A 17,236-nucleotide genomic window follows, 5' to 3' on the forward strand; every position below is an offset into this window, starting at 1 on the left:
GTATAGTCTGAGGCATGCCAAATCACAGGTTCTTGTCAAAACTCTAACCAAGAATGACCAACATCTCATTTCCCATGAGAGGGCTAAATGCAGCATGAGAAACAAGGCTGCCGATTCGCCAGCATGAACACTTGCTGAGATATCTAATCTGGGCAGAGCACCTAAATTGTCAGATAGCTCCTGGGTTTCTGAGCTCTCAAATGCCCCGCACAGCCTGCAAGGTGCACTGGGCCAAATGTCTAGAGCTGCATTGTAGGTGCAAGATACAGCGCTTTCGTACTTTGTGCCTGCCAATGGAACAGTAATGGGGTGTGTGTGTGTGCATGTGTGCAACATAGATATCTGTACCTGAGCTCGTGTGGTTGAGTGTGCTCATATGTGTGTAACTCTGGCATGAGGAGCAGGCTGCTTAGCTTAGGAGCATATGCTGTGTGCTGGCAGGACAAAATGTCCCTGGCAGGAGCCCAGGCTGAGGGGGTGGAAGCAGGAAGGCTCCAGAGCCATACAGCTATGCCAGGCACAGGGACCCATAGGAAGCTGCTTTCCCTAGTGGCAGGGTACTTCCCGTGGGCTTCCTGCCTTGTCTCTGGCTGAGAGAGCAGCAGGTGAGGCCAGGAGCCAGCTAACCATGCCCGTGTCTGAAGAGGGACACAGGGCCCTGTTGAGGCTGACTGGGAGGAGATGGCCTGGTTTTACTCAGCCCATCAGGAGTCCTAATGAAAGCCATATTCAGTTGGCAAAAATCTCCATCCCAGGCAGATTCATCATGAGGCACATTATATCCTGTCCACTATCATGGCTCCCTGAAATCACCTGTGATAAAATTATCCAGTTTAAGGCAAGCAATTGAAAAGTGTCTACAATGTCCACAGTGGAGAATGGCCTACCTTTGATGGCTCCAAATCCCTCATCACCCGGTCATAAAGTTTGTGATTTTTTTTCCCTCCCCTTTAGCATCCTGATTCTATCTTGAAACTCTGATGCTAGATGTGGGGATGGGACAGTAATTAAGATTAGAGGGAAAAGCCCTGATCCAGTAGGATTATTGTCCTTATGGGACCCCTCCATCCCTACCCCAGCCCATGCAGATGACGGTATGTAAGCACACAGTGAGAGGGACAGCCCATGCCAGACCCCGACTCTATTGGGACCTTGACATTGGACTCCCAGTCTGTAGAACTGAGACAGAACAGAAGCTTTTTCTGTTCTTTTTCTTGACAGCGATCTCACCATGTAACCCAGGTTGGCCTTAAGCTCATGATCTGCCTCCCAAGTGCTGGGATTACAGATGTGTATACCTTCATGCACAGGCAAATTCCTATAGTTTAAATGACTCAATCTTGTTATAGCAGCCTCAGCAGACACATGCATACCCTAAATGAAAATATGCACCTACTAATTCCCTCTTGACCACTAACTAGTGGGCTTTGTCCCTATTGCTTTGCTTATTTGGAAGCTTCATATGAATGGAATGGTATACCTATGATCCAAGGTGGCTGTCTTCTTTTACACAGTTTTGAGGTTCATCCATACAGTAGTGGGTCTCAGTATTCTAATATCCTATTGTACATCCTTGATTATCCATTGTGAGTATACTGTGTTTTGCGTACCTGTTTACCACCTGGTGGAATTTGGGCCATTAGCCTCTATGAACAGTGTTATTTCAAGCACACTCATTTGAGCCTTTGTTTTTGACTCAAATGAGTATAAACCTCGGAAGGAATGGTGACATATACTACTTCTCTGATTATCTCCTGAGAAACACCAAGCCATTTCCCACAGTGGCTGGGTCATTTGCTATGCCTACTAGTGATCATGAGGGCCAGGGCTCTGCAGACAGAAGAGAAGGTGTTTCTCCCTGCAGGGTTTCTCCCACTGGAGATCCTTGTGTGGCTGGGAGGGTTGGCAGTGTCCCTTAGTCCCATGTGGACTGTCACTGCAGAAGAGGGAGATGAGGCCTGGTCTGGGGCTCTCAAGGGCATTCTCAGAGGCTGGATAAGGAATTCTCAGACTCACTTTCCTTCCAGAAGAAGGGGGACAGAGCTGGGCACCCAGGGGCTGCTGTCCAGCCAAAGGGGCACAGTGCAGAGAGGCTCTGATATGCTCCAGCACCTAGGAGTCACTAAAGAAAACAAATATGCAGAGGGGATATCATGGAGCTTGAATACTCAGACTTCAGCTCACAAGTGTCCACTTTGAGCCACAAGCACCAATATTTTTGTTTGTTTATTTGAGATCGGGTCTTGCTATGTAGCCCAGGTTAGCCTGAAATTCATAATCCCTCATTTCTCAGCCACCAGGGTGCTGAGATTAGAGGTCGAGACTCCTACTTCTGATTACCAGTCTTGAACCATGACCCTGAACCCTGAGCCATGAAAACCCATCTCGAGTCATGGGTATCCACCTTGAATTATTGGTCCCCTGTCTAAGGCATGAGTGCCTACCTCAAGTCATGAGGATCTACCTCAGACCATGGATGAGCCAGGCCTACAGCAATCTCTCCATCCCAAGTGAGTTGCGTTGCTGATGTATGAGGAAGGATCCCTCCTTACCCGTGTATCCCTTCATCCTTCCCACTCATGCCACTCTCCTCCCAACTCACCCTTCCTCCTGGGCAGCCAAAGAGTTCTGAGAGAGCTTAGCCAGGTTCTTCGCATATTCCTCTTCAATCTTTATCCTGCAAAAGAGGGAAAACATGGTATATCTACTCTGCAATGCAGACCATGGGTTGGACCTGCCACACCCTGCCATGTCTTAGTCTTGTGATGAGACCCTCTGGACATGTGAGTTCTAGAGCACGTGGCTCTTGCTGCTCTGTCTGCTGACACAAGAGGAGCCAACAGTGACAAGCACTGAATGAAGGAATGGGTTGGACTCTGCTTCCCACTTCTGGCAGATGTTATCTGTAGCACTCCAAACACCAGGTTGGACAAAAGAGCCTTCCAGGAACAAGAGAAGCTTGTGACAGACTCCCAGGGATGCCCAGGATGTGCCCAACCCTTCCATTCCTTATTTCCAGGTTCACATACTCCCAGATGGCCTCAGCCCACAGAAACAAGAAGAGAACATCTTCCTCCATTCTCCCACCCACAATGCCTTCAATTGGCAAGCATCGCCAAGGGTGTGCAAGTGTTCTCATGGAAACCAGGTAGGGTCCAGAGCTGCAATCCCATTGGATTTCCCCAGAGGGGAAAACTTCCAAGGCAACTCTCTGGAGCACATTCTATACAGCTAGGCATATCCACATTCTTTGGGCTGTCAACAGCATGTTCATATCCTACAAGGCTCTTGGGGGCATGGTGGGAGGCAGAGTTGTGCTATGACAACCAAAGGCGATCTGAAGGCAGAACCCTAGACAGTCCTTCCACCTTTATTCAGTGAACCGAGGAGTCCCGGGACATAGAATTGCAGCATGAGTTCCCTTCCGGCTAGGGTGCTGAAACCCAAAGGATGCAGGGGCCGGAGAGAGTGACTATGAGGACCTGCTGCAACCTCTGCACAACTGCTCACCCCTCACTTCTGGCTGACGCCTGTCTGAAAGTTCCTGGGTATCATACTAACCCATCTCCATCCTGCCTTTGCCTCCATCCCCAATTATGTGGTCCCTTACCCTGCAACTTCACCCTGGGGCCAAGATCTCCAGAAAGCAAATCTCATCATGCCACAAGGCCAAGGGCACATGCCAAGAGAGGGAGGTGCACATGCCATCTGCCTCCCGAGCCTCTGCTGTGAGCCAGCCTGTATCATCCCTACCTCCTGCCCACTTCCCTCATCCCAGTAAACCCACACGTCCCAGCCCTGCAGCCTGGCTCTCCTGCCTCTGATAGGCTTCCCAAGAGCTCCAAATGTGGGCTGAGAAATGTTCCAGGGATTTGAATTCCCTCCACTGGCTCCCAGAGACCTCAGTGGCCGGAGATGACAGAAACCATTCATTTGCCAACAGGACATTGTTATGAGTGTAAACCATATGCATATTGAGGCTTCAGCTCCTATTGCTTCCTATTTGTCTGTTTTATGCTTCTGTTTTCTTGCATCTGAACAATGCAGGCTTCCAATTTCCTACTAGTTTAATGGGTCATAAAATAAAGATTTGATTATACAAATGGAAAATAGGCCTCCTAAGGAAAAACGGGCTTTAAAAATGCCAAAGCATTATTACCCGATTACTACTGTTATAATGAAGAAATACTTTTAAAAGATCTTTGCTGTTTGCAATGAATATTTCCAACAAGTCTTGGAAACTCTAGCTGGAAAGTTGTGCATATGTTTGTGAAAAAATAATGTGTTAATGTGTGCGCGTGTGTGCAGGTATGTGGGTATACAGATGCATGTGTGTGTGTGTGGTGTATAGACGTACAGGTGTGTGTGTGTGTGTGTGTGTGCGTGCATGCACAAGTATACACGTTTGTAGATGTGCATACATGTATGCAGGTATGGATACACAGGCATGTGGGTGTGCAGGTACATGGGTGTGCAGGTATAGGTGCACAAGGGTGTGGGTGTGCAGAAGCATACATGTGCAGGCGTGTGTACATAGAGGTGTGTGAATGTGCAGGTGCACGGCTCTAAAGCTGCCTGTGCACAGGGATGTGGGTGTGCAGACAGTTGGCTATGTAGGTGTGATGTGTGGGTACATAGGGAAGGGTGAGTGTACAGGTGTGTGGGCATGCAGATATGCAGCACACAGGTATGTAGTCACATGGGGATATGGGGGTATAGACATACAGGTATATAGGGATAGGGGTAAGATGTAAGATGTAGGGGTGTGTGGGAGTACAGGTGCCCAGATGTATAATTGTGTGGGGATTTGGTGCATGGTTATGTAGGTATGCAGATGTTTAGGTGTTAGAGCATGTAGAGGCTAGAACATGTGGGTATGCTGATGTGTATGTGAGCAGGTGTGATGGTGTGTAGGTGCATTTGTGCATGGGCATGCAGGTTATGCAGGGATATAAACGAGAGACAGGGAGGAGAAAGATGGAGGGGACTTCTCCACAGTTCTTCATGTTTTCCATGAACTCAATGTATTGGATCTTTATCTATGACCCAAGCTCTTCAGACACAGGACTATTGGAATCCATAGAGGCAGGGGTGGGATGGGAGGATGGGTCTGTATCTCTTGGCCTGGGAAACAGTTTTAATTAAGAGATGACCTGGAAGGCCAGGAGTGGCACACACATCCAGTCCCAGCACTCAGGAGGCAGAGCAGGTAGACCTCTGAGTCTGAGGCCAGCCTGGTCTACAGAGTGAGTTCCAGGTTACACACAGAGAAGGAGGAGGAGACAGAGGAGGAGGAGATGACGATGATGATGACGACGAGGACGACCTGGAAGGTCATGCTCCTCTTCTTGCCCATGACAAGGGACAGCTTCAAATTAGGGTAAAGGAGTAAAGTGGAGAGACAGCGGGGAGGAGTGGAAACTGACAAATAAGACACATGCCTCTTCCATGGTAGCAGCTACTCAACTCTAGCCTTTTGTTGCATAGGGGTAATGCAGGCATCAAGAGATACTAGGTTTCCAGGATCTAATGTAAAACGTGTGTGTATTTCTTCCCTCTCTCCCTCCCTCCCTCCCTCCCTCCCTCCCTCCCTCCCTCCCTCCCTCCCTCCTTCTCTCCCTCTCTCCCTCCCTCCCTCCATACACACACACACACACACACACACACACACACACACACACACATACACACACACAGAGAGAGCTCATATAGCTCAGTCAAGCCATAAACCTGTTACATAACTGAGGATGACCTTGAACTCCTGATTTTTTTTTTTTTTTTCCCTTGAGACAAGCTTTCTCTGTATAACAGTCCTGGCTATCCTGGAACTCATTCTGTAGACCAAGTTGGCCTCAAATTCACAGAGATGTATCTGTCTCCACCTCCTGAGTGCTGGACTGCTGAGATTAAGGGTACAAAGGATATGAATATTTTTGGATATTGGTTCAAATCTTTAGGAACATTATCCATGCTACACCACACATTTGCTGGCCACATCTGTCTCAGGGCTAAGCACGGCCATCCATCCATTCCCCTGGGGTCCAGGACTCAGAGATTGGCCCTGTGGCCGGCTCCAGGACTGCTTGGGCCTTGGTCTCACCTTTCCCTGATGAACTCAGACATCTCCTTCTGCATCTGCTTGCCTTTCAGTTGCTTCTGCAGCAGTAGTTCAAACCCAGCCACCGTGCCATTGCCTTGTGGGTCTTTCTTATCTGCCTATAAACAAAAGACCAAGTCATCAGGGAGTGGGCTGCATCTCTAGGATCCCTTCCAGATCAGGCCAGGGAGCCTCTGCAGCTTGCAGAAAACCTCACTGAGAAGGGCTTCATGTGCTCTCTTCCCTGTCCTGGCCATAGTGAAACTCTTTTCTTAGCAACACTGACCCAAAACACCTCTCCTGACAGGTAAACCACCATCATGCCTTCTTGAGGCTTCTCTATTACATCATACCCCTCCTGAGACAGACTGTCTCCATTATTCCCTACTGAGGCTTCTCTATGGGTGCTGAAGATGTGCTCACTTCATCCTGTGAATGCTGCATCTTGATAGAAAGGCAAAAGTCACTCAAAAGACTAAGCCCAAACCTGCCTCCCTCTGGGGTAAACAGATTGAATGACTCATTGGTTCAAAGAAAAATCAGCAAGAGAGGTGTGTTCCAATGACTGTGCCAACTTGATATTTCTACTGAGAGGAAAAGGCTTTGATGATCAGGAGAGGAAAACCACTGAGAGACTAGGAGCCAGAGCTCAGCTTAAGAAGCGGACTCTTGACTGAGCACGGTGGCATACACCTGTAATCCCAGCACCTGGGAAACAGATACACAAAAGTGGCCTGACTGTCTCAATATAACCCAAACTAGCAAAAGAAGGACACAGGCTTGCTAATGCAGTTTTCCAGGATGCCAGTGAACAGCAGGCAGGATCACATGCTCTGTCCAGCTCCACAAGTTTTTATTTTTTTTTTTTAAATCTCCCCTCTAGGACATGTACTGGTCCCTAGAGCCCCAAGGATGACTTCTGCACACATGGCAGCCGCTCTTTGTTTCTGCTGCGGTCACCATTCTTCCTCGTCCACTCACTCACCTCTCACCCTCCATTCCCATCTGCAATACACAGAGCAGGTTTCACCCAGTGTTTTCTTAAAACTCTTCAATACCTCCCTACTACAGACAGCAAAGACACAACTTCCTTTAGGCCTACAGAATCTTCCTATCTCCTTATCGCACACATGTCTCTCTCCTAGATCACCTCTCACAGCCCCCAAAGCTTTCATGTCCCCTTCAGACCTCTCTTACAAGCAGGACATCTGGAGTAGCAGGCACTGCTCTACGGGGGCAAGCAGGAACCTTCGCATGCTTTCTAATGGGTACATGATTTGGGAGAAAGAAAAAGCACTATGAAGGGTCAGTATCACTGTAACTTCAAAACACAAGTGTTCTGAATTGGCTCTGGCATTCTTGAGGTGTGAGATTTTACGTGTACATTAAGGCACCATTTTAATGGTGGGGAAAATATACATAATGTCAGATTTTTTTGCTGCCATCATTTCTAAGTGCATATACAGTTTAGTGACACTAAATGTATTGGGACTGAGGTGGTGATATTCTGCCATCCATCACCTGCAGAAACTTCTCATCTTGCAATAGACAACTCTGTCTGTCAAACTAAGCAATATACAAGGGCTTGAGAGCTGGGGATACTAAAAGAGACGATTTATACATCCCTGTCTGCATCAACCTCCTCATGATTCAGTTAGGAAAAGCAACTTGCAAAGAGGCAGAGCATGTGCCCGAGGCCACTCACAGTGATGTCGAGCAGGCCTGGAGCTCAAATTTCTCTATTAAAAGTAATTCTAGTCTCCTGCCTCCATCCAGCTTCCTGGCAATCTGGTTGTGGTTTCCATGTTACTGGGCAAGAAAATCACACAGATTCCCTGGGACTACCAGAATGATCTAGAATCCAGGAAAGTCCTATTTGAGATGCCACACTGGACACCATACCTTGAGGCTTCAACGAGGCCCTTTCTATCCTTCCCAGGTGTCCATTGCTGTTGGTGTCACAGTGGAGGGAAGCTGAGGCAGCACTTACCCAGAAGTAGTCACAATAGCTCCACTCAGTTGGCTTGAGCAGCTGCTGTTCAGGCATTGTGTCTGGGTGAGGGAACGTCACACAGTTTATCTGCAGGGCACAGAAAGGAAAAGAGAATGCTGCACTGTAGGATCAAGTGGGGGAGAGCACAAAGGAGGCCTCCCCAGGGCCACTTTGGTGGAATAACTCATGCTCCAGCCGCCAGTGAGCACATCAAGTAAGAGGCAACAGGCCCTCACACCCATCCTAGAGGCCACAATGAGGGAAACCTCTCTGGTGGGAGTTTAATGGGATCTACCACACTTGTACATGCCTAGGTCCTGCATCCCAGAAAGCATGCTTCTTAGAGGCTGCTACAGATCTATCTGCCCATGTGTGCAGAGACGTATGTGCCTGGTTTCCACTGCATACTGTCTGTGTGGTAAAAGGCTGGACCAGAACTGCACTGTCCAGCACTAGCAGGAGGGGGATTCATAATTAAAGAATGAGATGAGTCAGGAGTGGTGGTGTAGGAGAAGCAGAAGGCTGAGGAATCCAAAGGCACCCGAGGCTAGACAAAGAGATCCTGCATCACACACAAAAGGCACCTGGAGAGGTCGTGTGGAAGGTACATGTATGTATGTATGAACAAAGGCGGAAGTCAAACCTTTTAGGGAAACATGACAACTATCGGGAGGGGGAGGATGGAAGAAGGTCAGGAATCATGGGAAGATTAGCTCTATACACAGCATGTACTGGTATGAAAACGACCTTATAAGACACAGCACAATGAATACATACATACACGGGAGACGAATCAGTGATACAGCAACAACGTTCATCCCTACTGATAAGGAAAAGTACCGGGGTGCTGAGAAGTGCTGAGTAGGTCTGGGCGCACAGCAGGCAGCGTGTAGAATGATTTAGTTTATCACAGTGTGCTCCACCTGTGAAGAAGTGGGGTAATATCTGCATGTCTGGAATATCCTGTGTGGAATCATTCTGGAAGCCAGGAGCTAGCACCCTAATTTGCTTAGAAGAGGGGCTGACTTAGAAGCACCTGAGGGTCGAGGATGTGTGTGTGAGAGGTTTTACTGAGATGGCTGTGGTAGAACATCCACAGTTTAAACAGGCTCTGGGCTGGCCCTTATGATGGAGGGTGTGGTGTGGAAGTTTCTGGGCCATTATAGCTATTGTTAGTGGTGTTAGTGGTCCTCCCTAGCTGTCCCTGCTTTGTTGGAGTGGCTTTGCTGCTGCTTTTGTTGATGTGGTTTCCTCGGCGTCCTCCTTCGACCTCTCCTCACAGAACAGGCATCTGCCAAAGTGGGGTGTTCTGAAAGGAAGAGTGGACCAGGATCCTCCAGGGGGTGGCAGATTGTCATCAAGCTCTGACCTAGGAGGGCCATGCAAACAGCTAGGTACGCCTGTGACACACAATCTACAACTAGGGCAGGAGCCTGTGCCTTGCTTGGGCAGGGTCTGCAGGATGTGGATGTATATCTCATTGGCAGTTCAGATTCCTGCTCCATGTCACCAGACAGAGCTGATTCCAGGTCAGCCAGAAATTGCGGTTTGTATGTTAACTGTCTCAAGTTTTCAGTGGTGATGATTATTTCAGAGATTAAAATTAAAACCAAAAGCCAAACACTGTGTACAACCTGGAAACTCCTATGTCAGCAGAATCAGACTGGGACTTCCAACTTCAGGGCAGAGCACCTGTCAGTCAGTGAACTGCCCTGCTTGCTGGCTGCCAGTAGCAGCAGCTGCCTTCACAGGCCTGGGTGAGGAGACCCGGAAGTGCTAGCCAGAAGGGAAAGGCCTGCTCCTGGGGCTCCCTTGGGGAGATGCATGATGACATGTGGGAAGGGGCCAAGAATGTCACGGTGACCTGGAGAATAAAAGGACTGACTTCTGCTACAGTCAGTTCTGTGGAGTTCTGGCCTGCTGCTAGGAGCTGGGTGCAGAAGGAGCTGGTAGCGTCTCACATCCAACCTCAGGAAAGGGTCTCTCTCCAAACCCTTGGTCTTGGCTGGCCCCCTTCCTGCTGCAAGGTGTCCTGATCTCAACCTACTTTAGGGACCTCAACAGCCTCCCACTGAGTAGATGCTGCTTGGGGCCATCACGAAAACAGGATATGGTGGTTAAGCCGCTGTGGCATTTTTCCTGTTCCAGCCATATTGGTGACACCAGTCACCTTTATTTTGCTTTGTGAAAGCTTTAATATAATTTAATGATATAAGATTTCTAACAGTAAAGTAATCAGGTGCCAAGAATCACAGACCAGGGCTGGTGAGGTGTCTTAGTGGGTAAGAACAATTGCTGTGTAAGCCTGAGGGGCTGAGTTCAAATCCCTAGAACCTGAATGCTAAGTCAGGCATGGCTGCATGAGGCTCCGAGACAGGAGGATTGCCGGAAGCTTGCTGGCTGCCAGCCTAGCTCCATGATTAGTGAGAGACTACCTAAAGGGAATTAGGCTGAGAGTGACAGGGAATGACACATCTTTCCCTGGTCTCTTCATGCATGTGAGTGTGCACTTGAGTGTGCATGCACAAACACACCCATGCAAATAAATAAAGAACCATGGAACCCACAGATTCAAGGTGCAATTACCCGTCATTATCTGGGGGGGGGGTGTGGAAGGGTAGGCACCAGTTCCAGGCCTCACATGGATGGCAAGATTTCTAGATGCCAAGCTCCCTTGTGTAAAATGGCACAGTTATTTGCACATAACAAACATAGACCCTCCTTCCATCTGTAGACTTACAACACTTAATTGGAGCCCAACAGTCATTCTACTGTATTGTTTAGGGAGTAGTAGCAAGGAAATTGTTGCACAATTGAGTACTGGCACAGTTTTCAACCAGGCAAACAGACTGGGAGAGGAAAGGATATATCAGAAAGGAAGGAGCCTCTGTGTGTGTGTGTGTGTGTGTGTGTGTGTGTGTGTGTGTGTGTATGTGTGTTCAAGTACTAGTGCCTCTGTGTATGTGTGTGTGTTCACCCACCTGCATGCTGAGTTTGGCTCAGAAGCAAGAGGGGCTCTGGAAGATGGAAGATGTGCCCAGACATCTGTGCTGAAGGCAGTTAGGCACCAAGTGTCTAGTGTGAGTACGGCATAGGCAGGACAATGCTCTCTGAGTGCCTTCCCAGCCTCACATGGTGGAAGATGCACAGTTTGGAGAGGTAAAAGAATATGACTATGGCCCCAGGAGGGAAAGGCTCAGGACTGCTCTTGACCCCAAAAACAGTGCCAAGGCGAGAATGTGGGGAGCCTGGTCTGAGTGAAGGTGTGTCACTGCACTCTGGGTTGTCTGAGGAGGGAGATGAATGGATTCTGGAGAGCTGGAGGTTGTAGCAGTAGAGAGTGTTGTGAGCGCAGTGTAATGAAATCATGCCCAGGAAGTAATCAGAGCAAACATGTCCATTTGCAACAGTGGTGCAAACACAGACGGGAGGAAACTGAGGCACAGGGTCTGACGGACCACTGTCGTGCAGCTAGAGCGGCACAAGAGGGTGCAAGGCTGGTCTCCCCCTGTGACTTACAGGCCTCACAGCTGGGTTCTTGTGTTCCTGAACCATAAGGCTCCATTAGCAGGGCCATAGTACTCCAGGGACGAAGAGAAAGTGGGACATGTCTTTCTCCGTAGATACCTCCATTCCTTTTCCCTCCTGGTGATTTCCAGGCAGTTGCTAGGAATGTACAGCTACACCCTTAGGAAAGGTATTCCTCTTCCAAAAGCTTTATGGTAGCAGTGGGAGCCTCAGTCCCTCTTTTTTGCTGCACAGTGGACAGCCCGGGGATCTACTTTATGCTCAGAGAGTGCTTATAATGTCCCAAGTCTCACCACATGTGAACTCATGCACGGAAGCACAGAGAGGTTAAGTAACTTAACCCACATCACAAAGCTGGTATGTAGTAGTAGAGCCATGGCCTGAATCCAGACTAGGACTCTGGGTCCTGACTAAGATCCTAATAAACCCTGTCACACTTGACTTGTCCAGCATGCTTGGGCAAAGTGTAGCTCATGCTAAAGACAGTTGGTGAGCAGGAAGCAGAGGAGGTGTGTGTGTGTGTGTGTGTGTGTGTGTGTGTGTGTGTGTGTAGTGTGGACATTCCTACTATCTCCTCCAGGGACCCCCCAGTCTCAGCCACAGTCACATGGAGAAACAACCCTGCCCCCAGCCCAATGGATGGGACGCTTCCTGAAGTTGCTGCTTGGCTAAGGCACTCTGCAGGATCATGAGGGTTGTTCCCAGACATTTACTGAAGGTACAAAAGGGCAGCAGCAGCTGGTAATGCATCTGGCTGAGGCACAGGGATGAAGGACACATGTGTGGCCCAGCTGAGGGGCTGATGTAGGGGACTGGAGCACCTGCTCTCATTGCAGGGCAGTATAGTCTATGTCCAGGGGTGGGATGACAGTCAGTCTCCTTCCAGCCTTCAGGGCTAAGGTGGTATAGTTTGATAACCCAGGCTGCTGCTAAGGACTCTGTGTGACCCTGGCCGGGGAAAGTGAGAAGACAGGAAGGGACCCCTTTCCAGCTCTCCTCCAGCCACTTACTCCTTCCCAAGATGCCATGACTCCAGACAGGTTATACTGGGCATCCAAGCGGAGGGCCACAAGGTCCTCTAATTCCTCCCTCCAGGAGACTGTGCCTGGTGCCTTCCCTGTCATCATTACTCAGATCTACTTGATGTGTCAAGTTTGTGCTGAGGGCAGTGAGCGGCCATTAGTGCCTGTCACTCCCAATCAAACTGTGCCCTGCCCCCACCTGCCAGCCCAGCACGCTGACAGCAGGAATGAGACCCAGGCAGGGCTGGCAGCCATGCCGCTGCTGCCAGGGGGTCCATGTGCCAGCTCTTCCAAACTAGCTCTGGGCCAGAGAGCTTCAGAAGCAGCTCAGTCCTTCCTTACTGCTTGACTGAGGACATGCACCCTGCACTGGCGGGGTCTGGCAACGGCTGCCTCCCAGGTCAGACAACATGGAAATTGTTCACCACATCCCCGTATTCCCTGAGATCAGGAAGCAGGTTTTCATCCTTCTGGGAACAGGACAGCCCCATCCCCTGAAGATGTGGTGAGCTGTACCGGGTTTGAACTCGGAGCTAGGGGCTGGGGTATGGAGACAGGGTACCACGTGAGGGAAAGAGTGATTCAGGTCTTCAGCCTGAAGTGATGAGGGGTTAGATTATCTAAGGGGTGCAGGGCCAAGACCCAGGTTGGCAGTAGGGAGACCTGGATCTGAGCCCCAGGTTTTCTTTCTCACTTGCTATGGGACCTGTAGCCATTCCCTCCTTTGCTCAGTTTCCTCAGCAACAGTTCTCCAAGGTGTGTGTGTTTACATCAGACCTCTAGAAGTGTTGACAGAAATGTAGTTTTCCATCCTTGCCCCCAGAAAGACCAACTACATTTGTTGTCAAGAATCCACACCTTACACAGTGTCTCAGGAGCCTTGACTACCAGCTGCATGCTGCAGACCATCTCATGAGATGTGCTAACATAAGTCAGAGGGAATGACCAGGCAGGAATGACAAGGTGTGTCACTTAGTGACAAGCTCGGGTCTATACTCAGAAGTTCTCTGACTGCAAGGACCCAGCAGTGGCCTGACTCTGTGGCCGAAAGCCATCACTGTGTGTGTGCCTTTAAGACAACTAGCCAGTGCAACGCTGCCTGTCATTCTTCACTTCCAATGTTTGTTTCTAGAAAGTGAAAATGTGTCTCTCTCTTATTTTCTCTCCCCCTTTCCTCCCCATTTCTGGGTCTCTGAGGAGTTCTCATCTTGCTTTGGCATTCTGGAACATTTAATAACAGTGTGAAGATAGGAAGCAGGCCCTCCAGAGCCTGAGCCTAGGCTGGCCTACGCCCTGCTAGGTTCCTCAAGATTCTCTAGATAGAGAAGTTGTGGTTGCTGTGGGGTTGCAGCACGCTGAGATGCCCTGCCCAATTTCCAGGAGACCCAAGTAGGGTTAAGGCAGGGTGATGGTTTGAGGGACCTAAGTTAGCTCAGGAAGGGCACTGCCAGTGGGCAAGAGCTGAGTTTTTTTAATCTCGGAGCCTCCTAGCTGGGTCTGAGCCCCCATCGCCTCAACTGTTTACACTGTGATCACACTGATGCGTATTGAGCACCAAGTGTGTACCAGACACTGTTCTAGGTGCTTTACAGCTATGGACCAATTCATCCCAACTCTCCCATTGCTGAAGCGTTCGTTTCCCTGATTGGCAGAAACAGGCACCAGCAGAGACTGGGAAACTTGCTCAAACTTTGTCACAGCTTCGTGAGTGACATAGGTGACACTCTAGCTTCAGAGTCCTGGTGTATGGTCACTCTGGAGGGTTGATTCTGTTAACCACAGCTCACATAGCAGGAAGCAAACAGCCCCCGGGAGCAGTCCTGGTATGTTCTGAGTGGGCATCAAGGTATTGGCAGGTATTATGGTTGCTATTACTGTTTGTTTGGCTCTCTCTTCCCATCAAAGCAAGATGGTCCACCACAGCAATGCACCCTGGCACCCGCTCGGGTTTTATCTTTGCAGAGGTGGTCAGAGAAGCTCAGAACAGGGTGACAAGGAGCAAAAAGACAGCAAGTCCCTGTCTGTGTCTCTTTCATACTCATGCCAGGATAGCAAATTTGCATAGACCTCACTTCTCATCTCTCTGGGTTGTTGGCCAAGAATCTAGGCAGCTCCCTCCTTAGAGTAGAGGGCAGGGATGTCCCAGCCCCAGTACACCACAGAGTTAGAAGGGAGGAATTAGGGCCCATACTCCATCCACACACAGGTACCTGGGTGGCACTAGGGGGATCCCTGAGAATCTAGACAGAAGCTTTTCATCAGGGACTCCCAGAAATGCTATTTGTAGGGAGCTGTTTCTTGCTTTTAACTTTGACATCTTCCAGAAGTTTCCCTGCACAAAAGCAGCCCTGCGGTGGCTGTAATTTCCATGTCACATCTCTGCACACAGCACACTCCACCCCCTTCAACTCGCTCCCCCACACGCACCTTCTCCTGCCCACCACACAGAAACAGTTTCTACCTCCCTACAGCCTCCTGCCTTCCACCCTTTCCTTCACCAGGAGAGAGCAGGCAAAATGGGAAACACAGAAGGAGGGGACAGGGGCAACTTCAGCTAAACCCAAGCTTTGTCTGGAACTTCTCTATTTCCTAGTGAGCATCGATTCTGGTTGGCGGTCCACGTTGCCATGGCAACAGTTCAGTTGTGGCCCAAAGCCCCAGCCCGGAAGCCCTCCCCACCAACAGTGAGCCACTTACTGTGATGGTGTTCTCCTTGCTCTGTTTTTTGCCTGGCGAGGAGGATCCCAGGTTCTGGGGAGAGAGGTGAGACACATCATCAAAGCTGTTCTCCATGTTGGACATTTTTTCCCCCATTCCCGTTCCCCAGGTGGGTGGAGGGATTGGTTAAGAACCCTGAGCTGGGGAAGTTCAGGGTGTCAGCCTGCTGTTAACTCCTGAGTCACCATATTCTGGGCCAGGGCAGGCAAGTGCATCGTAGAGCCCAAGCTGCTCCAGAGTGCTCAGGCGCCAGGCAAAGTGGAGGAAAGCTGAGTTCCAGCTCCCGGGAACGCAGCAAACCAGGTCTCCCCTCCTCTCCTTTCCAACTGGGATTTAGGGGACGTTAACCCCTCCGCTGCCCTCTGCTGGTAACCAGACCACGTTGCCAAAGCAGAGGAGTGGAATGGCAGGGGAACAGAGAGTTAAGGCAGATTTTAGGCCACCCCCCACCCCTAACCCAGCACAGAAGATTCAGCACATGACATCTCATTCTGAACCCCCCTGAGTCCGTAATACCAAATGGTGATGCGCACAGAATGAGCACAGGGCGCTGCTCCGCCACCTTGGCAAAGTGCCACTGTGCCAGTGCCCGGGAGTCACAGTGGTTTCACACAAGCCGAATATCCTTCCAGGGTGACTTTTTGTACTGTCCCCATTGTCAGAAAGAAAACTGGGGTCCCGCTGACCCCTGTACCCACAGGTGATGGCCAGAATCCCATGATTGTCTTGGTGGAGATGGTCAAGAATGGCCAGCTTTTTTAAAATCCACACTTGCCAGGTGGTGGTGGCTCACGCCTTTAGTCCCAGCATTCAGGCAGAGGCAGGTGGATCTTTGTGAGTTTGAGGCCAGCCTGGGCTACAGAGTGAGTGCCAGGATAGGCTCCAAAGCTACACAGAGAAATCCTGTCTCAAAAAACCAAAACCAAAACAAAAGACCACATTTGACATGAGACAATGTTCAGTCCAGAGACTTTAGCAGTCACTCTCAGGATTCAACTTCTGGCTCTCCAGACAGGATCTTGGGCTGCCACTTGTCTTGGGTCCCACAGTGTCCTTGAAAACAGCCCCCAGTGGATGATCACACTGTGTGTGTGTTCTGGGGGCTGGCATGGGTCTAAAAGTATGAAGTGCTTTACCAGTGAGCCTCTGGGAAGCCAGATGACTCCACCCATCTTTATATAGCCATATAGCCCTGGACCCTGACAAGGTAGCACCTGCAGGTGGGTTGCTCCTGCATCAGGAAGCCATCAGCAAAAGCCATCAGGCCAAAAGGAGCTCACCACAGACCCTCCCCATGGACAGCCTTGCCACCTTGCTCTGGTTGATAAAGGGCCTGTTCAGAGAAAAATCATATCCTGGAGGTCTTGGTGAAAAGCAACCTTAAGGAGCATTCATTTCATGGATGACTAGCTTTGAGATGAAGGCCACGGAACTGACTTCCTGGAACCTAGGGGTTTCCATCTGTAAAATGGACCATGGTCACTGGTTCTCACACAGCTCTGGGTGGCCCCTGCGCTGAGCATCTGGAGACTTTGCTGGAGGCACACTGACCTGGCCAGCTTCCATCATTTTGTCCAGCATCTCCTTTTAGAGCAGCTCCTCGGCCATCCTGACAGGCTACGGAGTGATGTCAAGCTTGTGGTCAACTGTAGCTTCTATATGTGTTTTAAAGCTACTTCCATATCCAACTGGCCTAGCCTATGCCCTTTCCAAGCTATTATTTCCCCTCTGGGACGGTCAATAAAGAGCCCTGGGTGCCAGTCACCAAGACAAGGTAGGGACAGGTTCCCTCCATGGTTCTTTCACACAGAGACACTGGCCAAGCCCATACCTGCCAAGAAAGGGGCAGTTCCGCCTCACAGCTACATTCTCTTCTTT

General features: G+C 49.8%; 1 protein-coding gene across 5 annotated transcripts in view; it reads right to left on the reverse strand.

The window, feature by feature from the left end:
- Nucleotides 1-17,236, reverse strand: part of Gas7 (growth arrest specific 7) — a 224,066-nt gene that overhangs the window by 17,477 nt on the left and 189,353 nt on the right. For all 5 annotated transcript variants that reach the window (XM_051180355.1, XM_051180358.1, XM_051180356.1 and 2 more), the window contains 4 exons: nucleotides 15,338-15,391; nucleotides 8,088-8,177; nucleotides 6,101-6,216; nucleotides 2,603-2,677 (listed from right to left, as the gene is read on the reverse strand). In XM_051180355.1, the coding sequence (XP_051036312.1) occupies nucleotides 2,603-2,677; nucleotides 6,101-6,216; nucleotides 8,088-8,177; nucleotides 15,338-15,391 (335 nt within the window). The remainder of the gene's footprint in view (nucleotides 1-2,602; nucleotides 2,678-6,100; nucleotides 6,217-8,087; nucleotides 8,178-15,337; nucleotides 15,392-17,236) is intronic.

This window comes from Phodopus roborovskii, unplaced genomic scaffold (assembly GCF_943737965.1).
Source record: "Phodopus roborovskii unplaced genomic scaffold, PHOROB, whole genome shotgun sequence".
Lineage (NCBI taxonomy): Eukaryota > Metazoa > Chordata > Mammalia > Rodentia > Cricetidae > Phodopus > Phodopus roborovskii.